This window comes from Strix uralensis, chromosome 8 (assembly GCF_047716275.1).
Source record: "Strix uralensis isolate ZFMK-TIS-50842 chromosome 8, bStrUra1, whole genome shotgun sequence".
NCBI classification, from domain to species: Eukaryota; Metazoa; Chordata; class Aves; order Strigiformes; family Strigidae; genus Strix; species Strix uralensis.
Window position 1 is genome coordinate 20,868,178 of NC_133979.1, and position 16,537 is coordinate 20,884,714.

At 36.0% G+C, this 16,537-nt stretch overlaps 1 protein-coding gene across 3 annotated transcripts in view; it reads right to left on the minus strand.

The window, feature by feature from the left end:
- DPYD (dihydropyrimidine dehydrogenase) overlaps positions 1 to 16,537 on the minus strand; it is a 365,990-nt gene that overhangs the window by 244,095 nt on the left and 105,358 nt on the right. For all 3 annotated transcript variants that reach the window (XR_012629947.1, XM_074877213.1, XM_074877215.1), the window contains one exon: positions 8,671 to 8,832. Coding sequence is in view for 2 of the 3 variants with exons in the window: in XM_074877213.1 (XP_074733314.1) it covers positions 8,671 to 8,832 (162 nt within the window). In the remaining variant the exon portion in view is untranslated. The remainder of the gene's footprint in view (positions 1 to 8,670; positions 8,833 to 16,537) is intronic.

Sequence of the window (16,537 nt, forward strand, 5' to 3'; positions counted from 1 at the left end):
TAACATCAGTGAAGGGCCTTTGCTTCTGCAAGAGACATGTTGTGTGATCCTGGATAAATAATGGCTTGACTTTTTAGAGGCGGTAGGTAACCAACCTTAGGTGGTTTTGAAACTTTTTTTAGGAATTGCCCCTAGTCTTCAGTGCTGTATTTTCAAAGGTAACCCATGCTTTTGATGCCTCCTCTTAGATAATACTAACCGGACTTATTTCATGTTAGTTGCTCATCTATTTCGGATGTTCTCCACTTTTTAATTGGGTGTCCAAAAGTTATAGGCATACCTGAAAGTTAAAACTGTACTCTCTATGCCTCAATTCTTCACCTCTAAAATGGTGATGATCTGCTCCTTTCTGTCTTGACTATTAGAAGTACTTTGGGACAGTCTCTGAAAACTATTATGTATTTGTACGGAATGCAGCACAATGGGCTCCTAACATAGTTGCAATGTCACACAGTTTATTTCTGATTTGCATTAAATCAGTTCTTTGCTCAGGCACACAGGTGAGAGGCTAAAACAGAAATATTCTATGTTCACTGAGATAGACTTCATTGTCTTATGCATTTACATGGATGGAGTCTCTATCTTGTATCACCTACAAAAGGAAAAAGAATAGACTCAGAGCCCTTGCAGGCTACTAAAAATTAGGAACATGGAAGAGCATAGTTACATCTTTGTTTTATTTTAGGTATTAGGGGGGAAAATATTTAACCCAAGTAGTATATCTTTGTAGCAGAAACACAACATTATCCCAAAAGGATATATATTGCATTCGGATTCTCAGTCATATCACAAACGCTTCAAGGCTGCACCTCAAAAACTACCAGAAGACAACACTGTTCATCTATTTCAATGCAGAACTGCGTTCCATACGTACTAACTAGTCCTCTAAAATACATACGTTGTCATTTGTCTTAATAAATACCATATTTAAGCTATTTAACAAGTTTACCAACAGTTTTTACTTTCCTTAGAACTTGAGAAACAAAGGTTTTTCAAGTTAACCTTTGGCAATTCCATTCATGAATAGAACTTTTCATTTATATTTTGAATCAATGTTAATTTTTTTCATGCACACTTGAGCACTCATGCTAGGTAAACCAATGATTAGTTACTTCCCCCTCTAAAATTTCTGTGTCAAATTCCCCCAGTCTTTGTAAATTGACATAGCATTTTAACAAACTGCAAGAAGCAAAAGATAGATAATTGTTTTTTTTAAAAAAAAATCATTTAAACCTGACAATTCATACAATATGGGAAGGTTTAATGTGGTTATTAATGGATTTCACAGGCTGAAAAGCTTATATTGTACTGTGAAACTAGACTGTGATAACCAAAATGCAATAGGATATTTCTAAAATGTCTGCTTTGTTACATTCACACAGAAATGGCTTGAATGATAACAAATTTCCATTAAAGTCTCATGCAGTTGTTTTAGAAGGCTACTCAGTAATACAAATTATATAACTTGCATATTTAATGTGGATATTGAACACTATGAATATATACATGCTTAATAAATTTATCACTAAATTTACTTCATTGTTAACATAATTATTTTTATATTTATTATTGAATAGTCATACCCATCAACTAAATGATACATTAAAGTGCCACACTACTGTAGTGCAGTGTTAAACTTCAGAAACCAAGCACTCATGCAGGAAATCCTAGCAGTTCAGGCTGAATGGTCAACTTTAATTCTGCCTATTTGCAAATAGGGTGAAACTGTCTTTATGCAGCACAGCCAGCTTGTGCGGCAATATCTTGCCATCTGGAATTCAGTGGCAGTTTTGCATATTAAGGCTGGCAGGGTAACTGTGTGAAAATAGCAAACTGCTTCAATGCATTTCAAAAGATTTTCACTCACCTCATGGTGAAGTTTCCCTACACTCTAATTCACCTAATTAAATATCACTGAATTCTTCGGCACAAATCCTTTGGAGTGCAGAGATGACTACCTTGCAAGCAAGTGTTCAATGCCACATTACACACAACTGTCCTCTCCAATTTTAATCTGCTCAGACTGGTCAGGATGCAAGTGAAGTTTAATACTATTGTCTTTCTCGTCCATCTTCCTCTCAGAAAGATGATTTAATTTTTGTTTGGATGGAGTTTTTCTTTTGTTTTTCAGTGCTTTTTAACCAAGACTCATTCAGGAAAATGAGACCAAATAATGAATTTTAAAGCTGAATCTTTCAGTGGAAAGACTCAGCCATCATCCCTGTGTCTGCATTTCCTTCTGGCTCTCTGTCATATACGAACAAGAGAAAATAGATAGGTTACTGATAGACATTAATAACACTAGGCATTTATTCTTTAACTTTTTATCAAATACTATGCAATCATCATTACTTCACCATCTAGGGCCTATTCAAATTAAACCCACACAGATTCCATACACTTCTTATGCCTCAGGTACATTAGGGTCCATAGAAAGGATATCCCAGTTTGAAAAAAAAAAAAAGATTATGGAGTCTTTGTCCTCAAGTGAGATACAATTTGACCAAACTGAAACAGACAATCTATTCTGCTAAAGTTCTAACAACTGAAAAAAATTCTCTCTCAATTCAGACATTTATAACATATTACAGTTTTCCTATTACTTGTAAACTTGTAAAGGTGTAAGTGCACTTGCTTAGTGTTCTCTCCAGTGTGAAATCTGGGGGTTTGTTCTCTTCTCCCTTGTAAATCAAACATCCTTTCACTGCAGTGGGGTTGGTTCTTGTTCCAAAACATTCAGTATACTCAACAAAGAGCATAACTGCAGGCACTGTATGCAAACACAAGTTTGTATTAAGGTTCCACAATATTTCTCACTTCACCAAACTACAGTGGTTTCAATTGCTAAGTATCTGATTCAAGTTTAATTTTCCTGGAAAGTTTTAGTCAACACATTTTAGCTGTTCCAAAGGCAGACAGGGAAAAGCTTATTGTTCTCCTCACATAATAAAATTCTGGTTCTTTTCTTCACTATGTGACTCTAGTATTAGCATGTTTTGATGAAAAGATGTGACATTTGGCAGAGAATGGCAGGTGAGTCAGAGAAATGCATTTTGCTAACCTGATGAAAATCATTTTATGGCATAGTAAGCATGATTTAAATGAATCTAAAACATTTAAAACCATTAGAGCAGGTTAGAACTGTTATTCAGAATCGTTATCTCAATTTTTATATAAATAAAAATAAACTGAAGTAACTCACTTCAGTCATTTTTTAGTTTTCTGATCAGAATTTTTCTAAGAGGAATAAATATACTATAATACCTTTTTCTTCACCTATTTGCAGAATTCAAATATGGTCAGACAGTTTTACTCTAATTCACCTTTATTTAAAATTATCTTTGGACTATGACAAAAAATGTATTAATTAAAAAAGTAAATAGATTGCAAGTTTAACCTCAGTGTTAGAAATGTAAAACAGCCTTTGCCTAATCCTATGAAACAAGATAGGTTGCTAAAAAGTATATTTGGTAGTCTCCAAGACATACGTAGAAGGTCACACATTTCTTAAGTAAAAAGTGCATCTGTTTAATCTGTCATCTTCATCAACAGAAAAAGGCTGAAAAAACAAAAATGGGGAAATGGAAGGAGCACTGGGAAAATTTAATCTTTTAGTAACTTAAGTTTTGACCTCATAACTAAATCCTTTATATTCTTGAGGCATAATACTTGCTTCTGTGCTTAAAAGGCTATAGACAAATAAGTTTATCAAGTTTACTATTAAATATCCTTTAGTAAGATGATGAGATACCAAACAGCTACTGATGCAGACATTAGCATTTAGCTGGTATGAGCTAAACATATTAGTATATTCTGAATTGTTATCAGATTTTTCTAGTGCACAGAAAGAAAAACACAGGCAATGAAATCAGTAACATTTAGGAACTGATTGTATTAGTATAACACTTTCCCACTGGTTTCCATGGATATTTATCTGTAGGCTGGTTTACATTAATATGGGGCAGTTTAATATTTAAAGAAGAAAATAATATTCTGCACAGATTTTAATAAAAAATGAAGCAAATTGTATGCTCAGTAATCTTCTTAAAGTTGTCAAATTACATGATCACACAATTAATTCCATTTAATCGCAGTGGATAGCACAGGATGTACAGGAAGTGGTTTTTCCACAAATGTGAGCTAGTTATGAAAACTTGTTGATCCTCCCTCCACAAGTTAACAGCTAAAGTTGTAATACTGGAAACTTTTATGAAGTGAGTGAGTGGTGACAAAACTAGGGCCTAAAGCGTCTCATTAAAGACTTTTCAAACCCATAGAACAACTATACATTAATATTATTCCAGTCCCAAGAAAACCCATGGATCTAAGACATTGCAGAGTCCATACCTCAACATTTAATGAATCCCACCACTAAAAAGGATATAGGAACACTCATGTAAATGCCTTAAAAAAACAAAGAATGTTTAATGTCTGTAAAACATGCTGTAGAGTTTATGTAACTTGCCCAAATACCAGGAAGTCTTTCAGCACTGGCCTGGCAAATCAGGAGTCTTCAGATTCATCCCCTGAACTATTGTAGAAGGCTACACCATCCCCTTCAGACAAGCCTAAAATTTTATAATCGATTCTTATATCTTTCAACATGACTTAAAAGAGAAATAACCTAAAGATGTGTTAAAGTAAAAATTAATACTGACAAATAGAGGTGTTTTTCTGTTTGTCCTGCTGTCTTAGGTCCCCAGAACAATCCTCCTTTGCTGATGCAGATGCCTATCTGTGCCGATGATGGTGAGGGACCCAGGCATCCATCTCAAGACCATCCAACTGCAGGAGCTGCAGCTCCATGAGAACCACCTTCTCCCTCCACCTATGTTAAGACTGATCAGAGCTGTCAATATGCAACTAAAAGAGGGATCCCTAAGCCCGAGGGCACAGCACACCCCTCCATGGCAATCCCTCTGGACAGCCGTTGCTTCCTTGCCCATGGTAGGATGAGGGAGAAGGGAGGCTCACCACTCAGAGGGGGACCCTCGCCAACCTCCCAGACCAGGCACTCTGCTGAGATGCCCCTAGGTCAGCAGCAGGTGAGCTCATACAAAGCATATTTAAGAAAAAAACATATCAAGTTTTCTCTTCTGATTTCTTTCTGCTGCAACAGCAGCCAGGATATATCTCCAGAGAGGAACAAATCACCAGAACTGTAGCTGGCACAAGAGTCACAGCACTAAATGATATAGAATTTAAATCTAGTATGCGATTAAAATAATACATTTTCTATTTAGCTTGTGCTGCTCCATTCAGAATGATTAACTAGAAACACAGGAGAACCTTTAGATTCAGTCATGTCTATCCAGAAATATAAGATTTTGAGGGCTTCTCACCAATACTATAACAGACAATGTAATAGATCACGCTTCCTTTTTACTACAAGCTTACAAACTTGTACTTGAGTAACCAGTAATTTTAGTTTATTTTGTGGGACTGACAGTCATATAGCTCATGCCTGTATGCATTGTCACTACAATCTCAGCATATTTTCACTGAACTTGTGTTCCAAAACCAGAGACGCTTCCTGATTCTAAAGTACTTGGGCAAAGGAGACAGATAAAGACATTAATATAATTTTGACCTGTGCAGTAGCAGGTGTAACCTGCGCTTGACACTCATCATTTATAATAGTGAGCTTTTACTCCATGTTATTCTCTAGATGCAACAGTTACCGTGGTAACTGCATCCCAGTATACACATTCTACATCACAAATACAAACGGACATTTCCTTTTTTTCCACTTGAACCTTTAATTGTCAAAATCCACATTTTTTCAGATGGGATTACAGTTTACTTTGGGAATGAGAGAACATAGTTACAAAACTATATGGAAGGGTAGAAGGAAAATGCAGGAGGCATGAGGTGCCATTTTTTTTGTTCTACCGTATGCAAGACAAATATTTTACAATTAGGGAGTTTTATCTGCAGTATGAACAGATGATCAGTCATTGTTCAGAAGCACAAAGGGGCATACGTCATACCCATATATTTTCCATTTTAAACCCACATTCCTGCTTTACTGCAATTTTATCTTTTATCTCAGCTAGCAGTTGTGCCTTTTTATTATCGCTCACTCTCATAATGCATCAAGTGTATGATCCTCAGACTAATTCCAAGGAAAAAAAGTCTAAAACTGGCTTTATGCACAATGGAGTTTTCAGTAAATAAGCCCCTGTGGGACAAACTATTACACAGTGCATGAGAATTACCATGCAGCTCTCATTAAGAGTAACACATGTTGCACACATAAATTACACAATTTGCTAAGTTACTTGTATAGGTAAGGCTGTGAACGCATTTTGCTTGCAGTATCTGGGCCAATTTTTGTATGAGCAGTAGTACCTTAAGATTTTCTTCAATATTTTAATCTGTATTTTTATAATGACTGTTACTTGGAAGCAATCATACCATTATAGCTTTTCAACTTTCACAGTAAAATTTAACTGAATGAAAGCTAAAAGAAGTATTAATTACAAAAGTGACTGCCTATTATTACTAATTATGAGTGCTACAATACATACAAATTCTTTGTTAAACAGCAGTAAATCTAAAGGTTATTAACAACTAATTTTAACATTTTAGGATACTGTGAAAATATTAAGGATAATAAAATTTATTGAAATATTATTTTTGTTGAGTGCTAATTAGAACTGTATAACAATTTTATTTTGTTAGAACTCTTGACACTAACATCACTTTACACAAACTTGAAACATTAGGAGCAAAGCCATTCAGAGCTATTCATCCTCTCTGCAGTTTTCATATCAATCATTGTGCTAGCACTGAGCTTTTTTAATAGATTTCTAAAGATTTTTGAAGAAAAATGGCAGATATTTAGCATTATCTATCAAGCCATAATTCCTCTCTATTAATCATAGCATTAGGGCTAAAAGGAGACACAAATCAAGTTTTAACAGATATTACTTGCATTTGGTTCCTAAACAGTAATATTGCACCATTGTATTTATCATCTACTTTGACAACTGTTTAATCTTTTTTTTTCTTTTTTTTTAGTGTTTGGTTTGATTTATTTTCTTTAAAAAAAAAAAAGCCTTCTGCTTTGCAACAAATACTAAGTTTTTACACATAAGCAATAAAGGCCATTAGAAGAAAAGCTAATAAAATTGCTTCTTGACTGATAAAACCCAACTATTGAATATACACAGAGAACAAATACAGTTTGGTGTCTCTAGCCTCATCCTGTAAATGAGAACTTTGGTCCAAACTGTACCGATTCCTGTGCTTGAACTTTGGTCCAAACTGTAGTGATTCTTATGCTTGTATGTTCAAATTTCAAGAAAATTGAAGTGGATAGCTACTTAAATGATAGAGGGGAGAGACGGTTCAGCAATAGCTGTTAGAGAAGTTTAGCAGGTGCTCCAGTAGCTTTACAAGTATCATGGAGAGAAGAAAGGAGGGATACAAACAGATAAAAGGAGAAGAACTGCAGCAGGTAGCAACATTTACTTATCTAATCATGACCCACAGCCATTGTGAAGGGGGTGTGAAGTCTATGAATGACAGCAGAGAAAAAAATTGGCCTTACAGACATATCATCTGTTACTTCCAGATTGATTCGCATTTCTATTTTGGTCTGTCCTACAAAGTTTTTTTTCTCAGGCTTTGTAAAGGTGACTAGAATTTCATCATATGTTTGTAAATATGATCAGCCAAATGGCTCAAGATACAGAAGAGGGACATGCTCATTAGTTAAGGACTGTATAGAAATGTGCAATCTTAACACATGCATATGCCTTTTTTTTATACAGCCACAACTTCCCCACTTTTACAGATACCAAAATCACAATTTTTAGCCAAAGATACTTCAGACAGATCAGATGAGGTGCCAGCTGAGACCATGAGTTGGCTACAAATTCTCCATGCCCTCAAAGGAAGTTAACAAATGAGCAGTAGCCTCCATCTTTCTTCAGATGGAAGTTGAAGCGTTGAAACTATGCAGTCACAAATAATACATATGCACCTCATCAGAAACCCTTGAGAAAACTTCCTAACATCAAGCAGCAACAACCTTTGCTTCAGTAGCTAAAACATACACATATCTTTATGAATTAATAAATTTACGCATACATACATGTGTGTGCATCTATATCTAGATAGATGCACACAGACATATATTTCAGGACAACCTGAAACTACTTACATACTTAGTTTTGGCAAAATAGGACAGTAGAAAGTCTAAATCATCTGAAACTTTTCCTTTGTTCCAAAGCCAGTACAAATACACACCAATTCTGCTATAGGATCTACCCTATGCCCAGAGCAGTTCTACATCTCCTTAACATGCAGTTACAGATGCAGGTGCACTTGATCTTTTTTCCTATGCAGTCTACTTCTGCAGCATCCACAATTTCATCTGGTTTAGATAAATCTTTCATTACAAATTGTCTCAACTACTAGTGTTTCTAAAGAGTCATCTTGTTCACAAATAATGTTCCTTATGTTCCTATAAAGTATTGCATTATGAAAGCATTTCTAAGTTTCTGAATGTGCTGTAAGAAAAAAAATAATTATTCTAACTTCCTACGCCTTTATTTTATTAGTACCAACTTTTTTTTAAACAAATCATTAACAAAGGCAACAATTTAGACAATACTCATTGGTACATACAAAGAATTTAAGACATTTGCAAGTCCTACCTACCTCAGTAGCAAACTGCTGCAATCCACCAATATTAATTGGTCCCTCCTCAGTGGCATACAAATTGCAGCCACCAACACAGAGATCTGATGTTGGACACACCATTCCGCATGTCAGACCAAGTGGATTGTCAGAAAGAATCATTTTGGCAGCTCCATAGTAGTTCTGAAAGGGGAAAAAAAAAAAAAAAAAGAGAAAAAAAAAAGAAAAAAAAAGAGAGAGAGAGATACAGTCATATAGCAAGGAAGCAAAAATTCAAGAGAAAATACAAAATACTTTAACTGGCTAGTGGAATAATATATAAATATAAATATATTAAGTAATACTGACATTATTTAAATGTACCAACACGTTATACAGCCTTATGTCAAAGACACTGGAAAGAAAGTCAGCAATATTCTTGATTATGCAAAGATAAAACTTTTCTTTTTAGCTTGCAAAACAGTCAAAAGCATCTTCAGTCGGAGGTGGTTGTAGGATTTTTAGTGGCTTAACAAATCTACATTCGAAAACTACTGTGCCTGCATTATGTACTTGTAAATACTTTCTCCATTTCTAGGTCAATTGGGCAGTAGCTGAACTGTAACCCTTGGAGGTCTGACCAGAAAGTGCCAGTTAAATTATCAGTTCTTTACGATACAGGGAATGAAAAGCTTATTTTACACATCTGTGCACACCATCGCTGCGGATATGCCTGTCCTTCACACCAGATCAGTAGTGCCAATTGTCCCAGACCCATGATGAGAACAGGAGAAGGTTTCCTATGTAGCTATCTGTAGATATTGCACTATCGAAATCTTTTTTGAACTCTTTTTCCTCAACCACATAATGATCAGGGAAAACACTTTCCTGTTTCCCTAAATAGCAAACCAGGGAACTGATTAAAGAAGTTATGTACAATTCACAACTTCACAGATTCTTCTCTTAAGAGGGATCATCAGGGAAAATGCCAGGAGTGAACTGTAGTCTCATTTAGAGGGGGAGAACTACTGATGGCAGTTCTACATTTACATTAATGATGTAATTAAAGTAAACCATTTACATCCTATCTTTTCTTCTGTATAGTCAATACTTAATTGTAGACTCTACTTCTTTCTTCATTTCACCACTCCTTCCACTGACTCTAAAATCCCCAATAAGGAAAGTCCACAAAGATGGGTTAATGCTAGAGTTTCTTTTAAGGGCCAGAAGACAATACAGTACCCCTTAGAATTAGCACACAGCTAAGGTTCCACAAGAGTTTCTTCAGTGAGAAATTAATGCTGGGATCTCATTCCAGCTTTCTCCAAACTAGCAATAACTGAGAGATTAAAAAACAGTATGTCTCCTTCCTCTTCCACCACCTCTTCCATATTCCAATCTTCAGTAATCACAGTTTTTTATAATAAATATCTTTACCTCTCTGTCCTAGGACAGCTGACTCAGAACAGCCAGAAGATTCAGCGTTCAAACAACGTGAAGTACGTGGTCACAGCAGACCCTATGCAACGCCTGTGAACTACTGCCTGTCAAGTAGGCTAATGTACACAGATGTGTTTATTCAAAGTGAACACTACTGTGGTGACTGGTAAGGCACTTTATCATCCCCAATTTTCATTTATTCCAACGTAAAGGAGTAGTAGTTAAACAGAAATTGTACGTATTGGCAAATATTTTTGCTCTTCCAGATGAATTATATTGTTTTGATATGCCAGAGGTTGTTAGAACCACTAAAAACAGCCAGTAAAGACACTGTAAGCTCAATTCAGCAGCAAAACATAGAAGTCTAGTTATATCGGAGATGTGCCTGACACAACCATGCAGAGAGTCAATGCAGGAGACCCATGTCTTTCTGAAGCAGCACTCAGAGACCAGCCTAGATACCTTACAGCATCTTAAGTGGCATGAGATGTCTGTTCCCCAGGCAATTACATCTAACCGTTCCTTTTTTCCACTCTAACGGAATAATTACAAACTAGTAGTGGGGATTTTTCTCACTAACTCAAAGACAAAATGGTTTTCAAAGAATTTTTGTTCAGTTTGATATTTCACTATATATGAGAGTCATAGTTTCCCTTCCTGTGTTGTCCAGGATTGTTATTTTTATTATCTTCAACTCTGGTTCAATGGGAACCATTACAACAATGTGCATTTTCATTTAAGTAACGTCATTAAGAATCTTCTACATTTTTAGGCTTTGTAATTAAAATCAATATACAAAGCTAGTTATCATGGCTTGAATGCAAAGCTGTTAAATACTCCTTTTTAAAATTAATTTTATTACATATCTGTAAAGCATATTCTCACACTTGAGCTGTGCCTCTACAGGCAGTGTCAACACAGCTGGCACATTTTATTTGTTTTGCAAGCTCAAACCAAACTTTGAGCACAGCTATGCTACAGGAAGACAGGTTATGTTAAGATAGCAAGTGACTTTAGAGAGATGGGACCAGGTTCATTGTGGGTGTAGGACTGAGATCATGGCTTATTGAGGGGATACCTAGGGAAACCTGTCTCAGAACATCATGTCAGATTTTGATAAGAGGGAGGCTGGGACTGAAGTCCTAATGGGGTTAAGGCCAACCGCTGCTGAACTCTTAATTTGGGGGAAACATGATCTGGGAAGTTTTCTGATGTTGCTGTCATGATCATAAGTTGCTGCTGAGAAAAAGAGGAACCGTGTCCTCCTTCAAACGAGAGTACCAAAAGATACAGAGTACATATTACCATGCTAAATATTAAGACATTAGATAGGCTGTTATCAAAGAGTATATATCTTCTAGTCTTAACACCTGAAATAAGTTTTAATGATAAATTAAAAGACAGTCACACCTGAAGTCCAAATTGTTCCACTTATCTTTGGGAGCAGCAGGGCAATGCTTCACTAGTGTGCTCCAACTTTGCTAAAGTGGACACCTCTAAAGATGAAAGGGAAGTACAGGTTCAGTGCTGACTTGGTTTCTCTGTCTGCCAACAAAAAGTCACTCTGTGTCATTTTACCATTGGTAAACTTATAACATACTTGCAGAAGAGTTGCAGTTCCCTAATTCTCCTCTTCCACCTTTCAGAACACCAGTGTAACCACTGTTCCTATTACCACTGATACTGTCCACTAACAGTGAAAGGATACAGCCACGTAATGCTACCATGGCTGTGCAGTGGCTCGAAAGCAAGCGCATTTGCAACCTTCCTGATACCCAGGGCACAACTGAGCATGGAGGCTGAGTTGTGGGCTGGACTTCAGGAGTCCAGCTCTGAGCTGCTTCATCTCTTTGTCCTTCCATTCTATTTAACCACATATCCTGCCTTTACCATGTTGATTTATTATCTAACATATCAAACGTGATTAGAAAAATGTTTTCTAATACTTGACAAAAACTGGCAGGGAAATACAGTATAGTCTAGTAAGTTACACTAAGTGGTGTTATACAAACTGTGTTACAAAACTGCAAACCACTGTGCTACTACTGTAATAAATGAGAGTTTGTAGTGTACGTACAGTAGTATATGTACAGTATCTTAAATGTTTAGCTACATGAACACTTTGTGCTTACATAACTTTTTCTTTAAGCTGAAAACATGTATTAATGACCATTATATTTAACAGTGACATTAAAGATAGAGTATTCATAGAATATTCACATTTTATAAAAAATTATTGATCACTTTTATTTCACAGAACCAGGGTGTAGTAAGCTGCACACAAAATAGACATGAGATGCAGACCTGGCAAGCTGGTAACTACACACCACATGTTGTACATGAGAAAGGATCAGAATTAAAGGGAAGCTGTCTTCATTAAAATGATAAAGTTACTCCGGGACATGGAATGATGCAAGCCGCCTTAACAGTTTGGAGTAATTTTTTTGGATGTTGAAATAATAAGATGACTCAGTTGGCTAGTTTCTTACAGACGTCACAGAGGAAGCAAGTCTAAAACTAGAATATTTCTGAATTTTTTAATGAGATAAATGCCTGTGCCTTTGTTCACAGAATCTTTTTTCCTGTGCACTTCCATAGAAATAAATTAGTCTAACTAGATAGGATGTTTTGCGGTTTCCTACATCAAAATGTCAATAAATACTACATTGCTAACACAGGGAACAAAAACAAGCCTTAAACAGACATCAATAATCAGTGGAAACCAGGCAGAGGAGGATCTCCACATGTATCATTTGGAAGCATTATATAATTTGCATGCAAATGAGACTGTTTTTTACTTGAAAAAAACCTATTAAAACACATAGGATCAATACTGAGAGACCAGAAGAAATTGCATTTACTATCAGGAAATGCTTATAGCATCTTTTCTTTCAATTCAATTCAAGAGCTTTTTATATAAATTCATTATGCATCAGGGTGTTTTGATATTACAGTTTTCTCAAAAACAATGAAGAATATGCATTATTATGCTTTGCGTAATAAAAACAAAAACACTGACTTCATCAGGATTTTGGGACAGAGTGAATACTTTAAAAGAAAAGTAGAAAAAAATGGTAATTTCCTTTTCATCTGGGTTTAGTTTAAAAGAAGGGAGACACAGCAAAAAATATGGGAAAATATCACCACTTCCTATCTTAGTTCATGTTCTGCAATGGCTTTAAAATTTACTCAAGATGTATGGGATTAAAATATTTTCACATACACATACACTATTTAAAGTACATTGTTATATAAGTAGCATTTTTCACATTGACACACACCAGTTCAAATATAACAAGAAACACCCCCAGTCTGTCAGCCCCCCCAAATATCTTCCAAAGAAGAATGAACAAAACATAACAGTAACTTATCAAATCATACATATTCTATATTATAATGCTGATGATTTTTAATCAATCCAGAAATCTTTCACATCATTTGACTTGTGTCATCATAACAGGACTGTAATTTCACACAGTGTCACTATCTTTTTATGAAAAAGAACGGAAGAAATATCTTGTACTGTCATTTTGTCCTTTGTAGTCTAGAATGTGAGAGATTCCTTAATTGACATAGTGTCATCGCAAAAGTCTATTCTACATAATTACACTATGGCAACTGAAACCAGCTGTCAGCCATTCCATTACACTAAGTACAAACAGACATCTCAAGAAAAGTCACTGTTTCAAGTGCATCAATTTAACACCATTACTACTTTTTCTTTTGAATGTTTTTTTGTATTTAGTGACCTGAAATATACAAAGATTAACAGAGAAAGCTGAATAAAACAGCACTTTCAAAAACCTGGAGCCCCAAAGTAGTACTTAAAGATTAATTGTGATGCATATCTGTATATAATTATTACCAATCATCTAGCAGCTTTCTGACTTCCACAATCCTTCATTGTATTAACAGTATCCCACTTACAATATTTTACATATGAACTGTGACTCATGATTTTCTACAGTCTTTGCAATGGCATATAGATGTCCTTTGTTAATTTACTCAGTTCCTCTGGCACAGAAAAACCATCATTCTGTTTCTCTCACCTGTCATAATCCTATGTCTCTCACCACCCTTTCTCCCTTACAATCTTTCCTTCATTTCATTTTCTCTTAATGATTCCACAGCTTTTTGTCTCTTGCCTTCCTTTGTCTACCCCTTTTTCTTCTTTCTCATTTCTAGTATATTATCACAAACATTTTTTCCTTTACTCCCTCAACCTCCCCAACTTCAGATTCACCCTTATCCCTTGGTATCCACCTCTATCTTCCAGTTTGTTCCCTCTCCCACTTCTCCCTTGGATAACTGAATTTCTCTCTTGAAAAACCCACACACATTTCCTTCAGTTTCATTTAAACCTAAACATTCCTCCGAAACTCTAAAACTTACACTTATGTTCCACAGCATTCTCTGTACTGTTCTTGGCATTCATTTCTCTCTCCCCCATTTCCCTACCAGCATACCACACAGTCCAGGGACAACCTTTTATCAAGAGGGCAGTATGGCTTTGTTGGTGTTGGGGTTTTTTTTGGTTTTCTGGTGGTTTTCTGTTTTTTTAAAGTGCTGGCCACCAGAAAGCTTACATCCACCTACAAAATCTGTTAGAAAATGGTTGACATGTCAGCTCAGACCAGTTTATTATTAAGGGATATGGGAGAAGATGGTCAGAAGAAAACTGCTGAATCGATGTCAGGAATCACTGTAATACTGCAAGACTTGAGATACAAGTGAGAGCTAGTAAGAGAGGGCTACAGTGACAAAGGCTGATTTTTGAGTACCGATAACACAAAGGTTACTTCTGAACCCTTAATTCTTCATTATAGACTCAGACTATAAACACTGAGTCATTCACTCCTTATGCCTGTGCCATGTAACACAACTTAATATCCCTATGCCTAAACTGCACCAATGGTTGTTTTTCAATGCAACTACTCAACCATAAAGGTGTCTGATAACAAAAAGCTCCAAGACTGTCTCACTGAACAGTACAAAGGTAGAGCATGTTGCTTTCTAACAGGCAGCTTCCTCTGGCACACACGTCTGCTTAACAGGAAGAAAGCTGGACAGGCTGCAAGTGTTCAGGCTGAGTTGCTTCTGGGAAGCTGTAGGATTTTCTGCTGATGCACAATATTTGCTTGTGAGAGCCCTAAAGGATGATGGATGCTGGAGCTCCATTTTACCAAGTCCTCCTTGTTTTGACATACCAAGATAGGGAGAGGAGGACATAAAATCCTAAAATCATTCTTGGTACTTGTTCAGCGGTAGGGAGGCAAAGCTTTCTACTGCAGCAGCTGAACACTTTTTTTTGTTAGTGTTTTCTTTTTAAAGAAAAATAACTAAAATGGCACTTGTGTATTATAAAACATAGAATATACACTTTGCAATGTGAAGGCTGTATTTAAAGAGATGAGAGCTGGAAGTCAGAATACTTGTTTGCCATCTTCTGATGTTTAGAAACAAAAGTAGTAATGTGTGCATGGTGAATTTGAAGTCTGGTCTCCAAGAGACACAATTGCGAGCGGTCTGTATGAACTGAGAAACAGACTGTGAAGACACAATAGAATAGATTGTACCTTTATAAAGTGGAGTTGTAATCCAGTTTGTATGGAAAAAGAGAATGGAAGTTGTGGCCTAAACTCTACTGAGTCACAGCAGCTAACACAATACAGCATAAGTGACATCCTTTTTCTCAAAGAGGCTCAAGGCTCATTGAGTCTGGCAATTCAATTACCCTCTCAACCCAGAAACAACCCCTCCTCCCCTGTCCCTCTTCCACTCCTGAGCTCAGGTCTAATGGCAGAACAGCCAGAACAGCTACATTGTACATGGCCTGTAAATATCTGAAAAGCCTCAGGCTTAGGAGAACAAGAATCCCTGACCTTTTATGATTGCTATAGCAGTTCTCCAACAAAACAAACTACATACAATAGAGCTCTTAAATACCTGACAAAGTAATTCATTTTCAGTATGCTGCTGTCTAAATACTCTATATTAATAATGGATCATGTTTAAATAAATACCTGTGTGCAATACTGCTTACTGCTTACACAGGGATGAGGACATGGAATTTATTGAACAGAATCTCCTCTAAACAAGAGGAAGGGTAACATGCTGAAGGGAGTTTCTCAAGTGAGTGATGAAGAAAGATTCAGAAGCAGGACAGGGACTTCAATAAGCCTAGAAAGCATACCCCAGTTTCCTGGATTTATTGACCTCAAATACCTGAATGCTCTATGCTTCACCTATTTATTTTGTCTAGAAGCTACCAGATATATTTATCAGCTTTTGGGTTAAAAAAGCAAGTTTATTTACAAGGTGAAAAGAGCAAAAAAGATTTATCATTTTGAAAAGTATTTCCAATGACATGTAAAGTATCCTTGATCATGTGAAGCAAATACTTTTATGACAATAATGCAAAAATATTCCAGAGGCAGATTGCTGAATGATATCAAAATGATTATTTCAA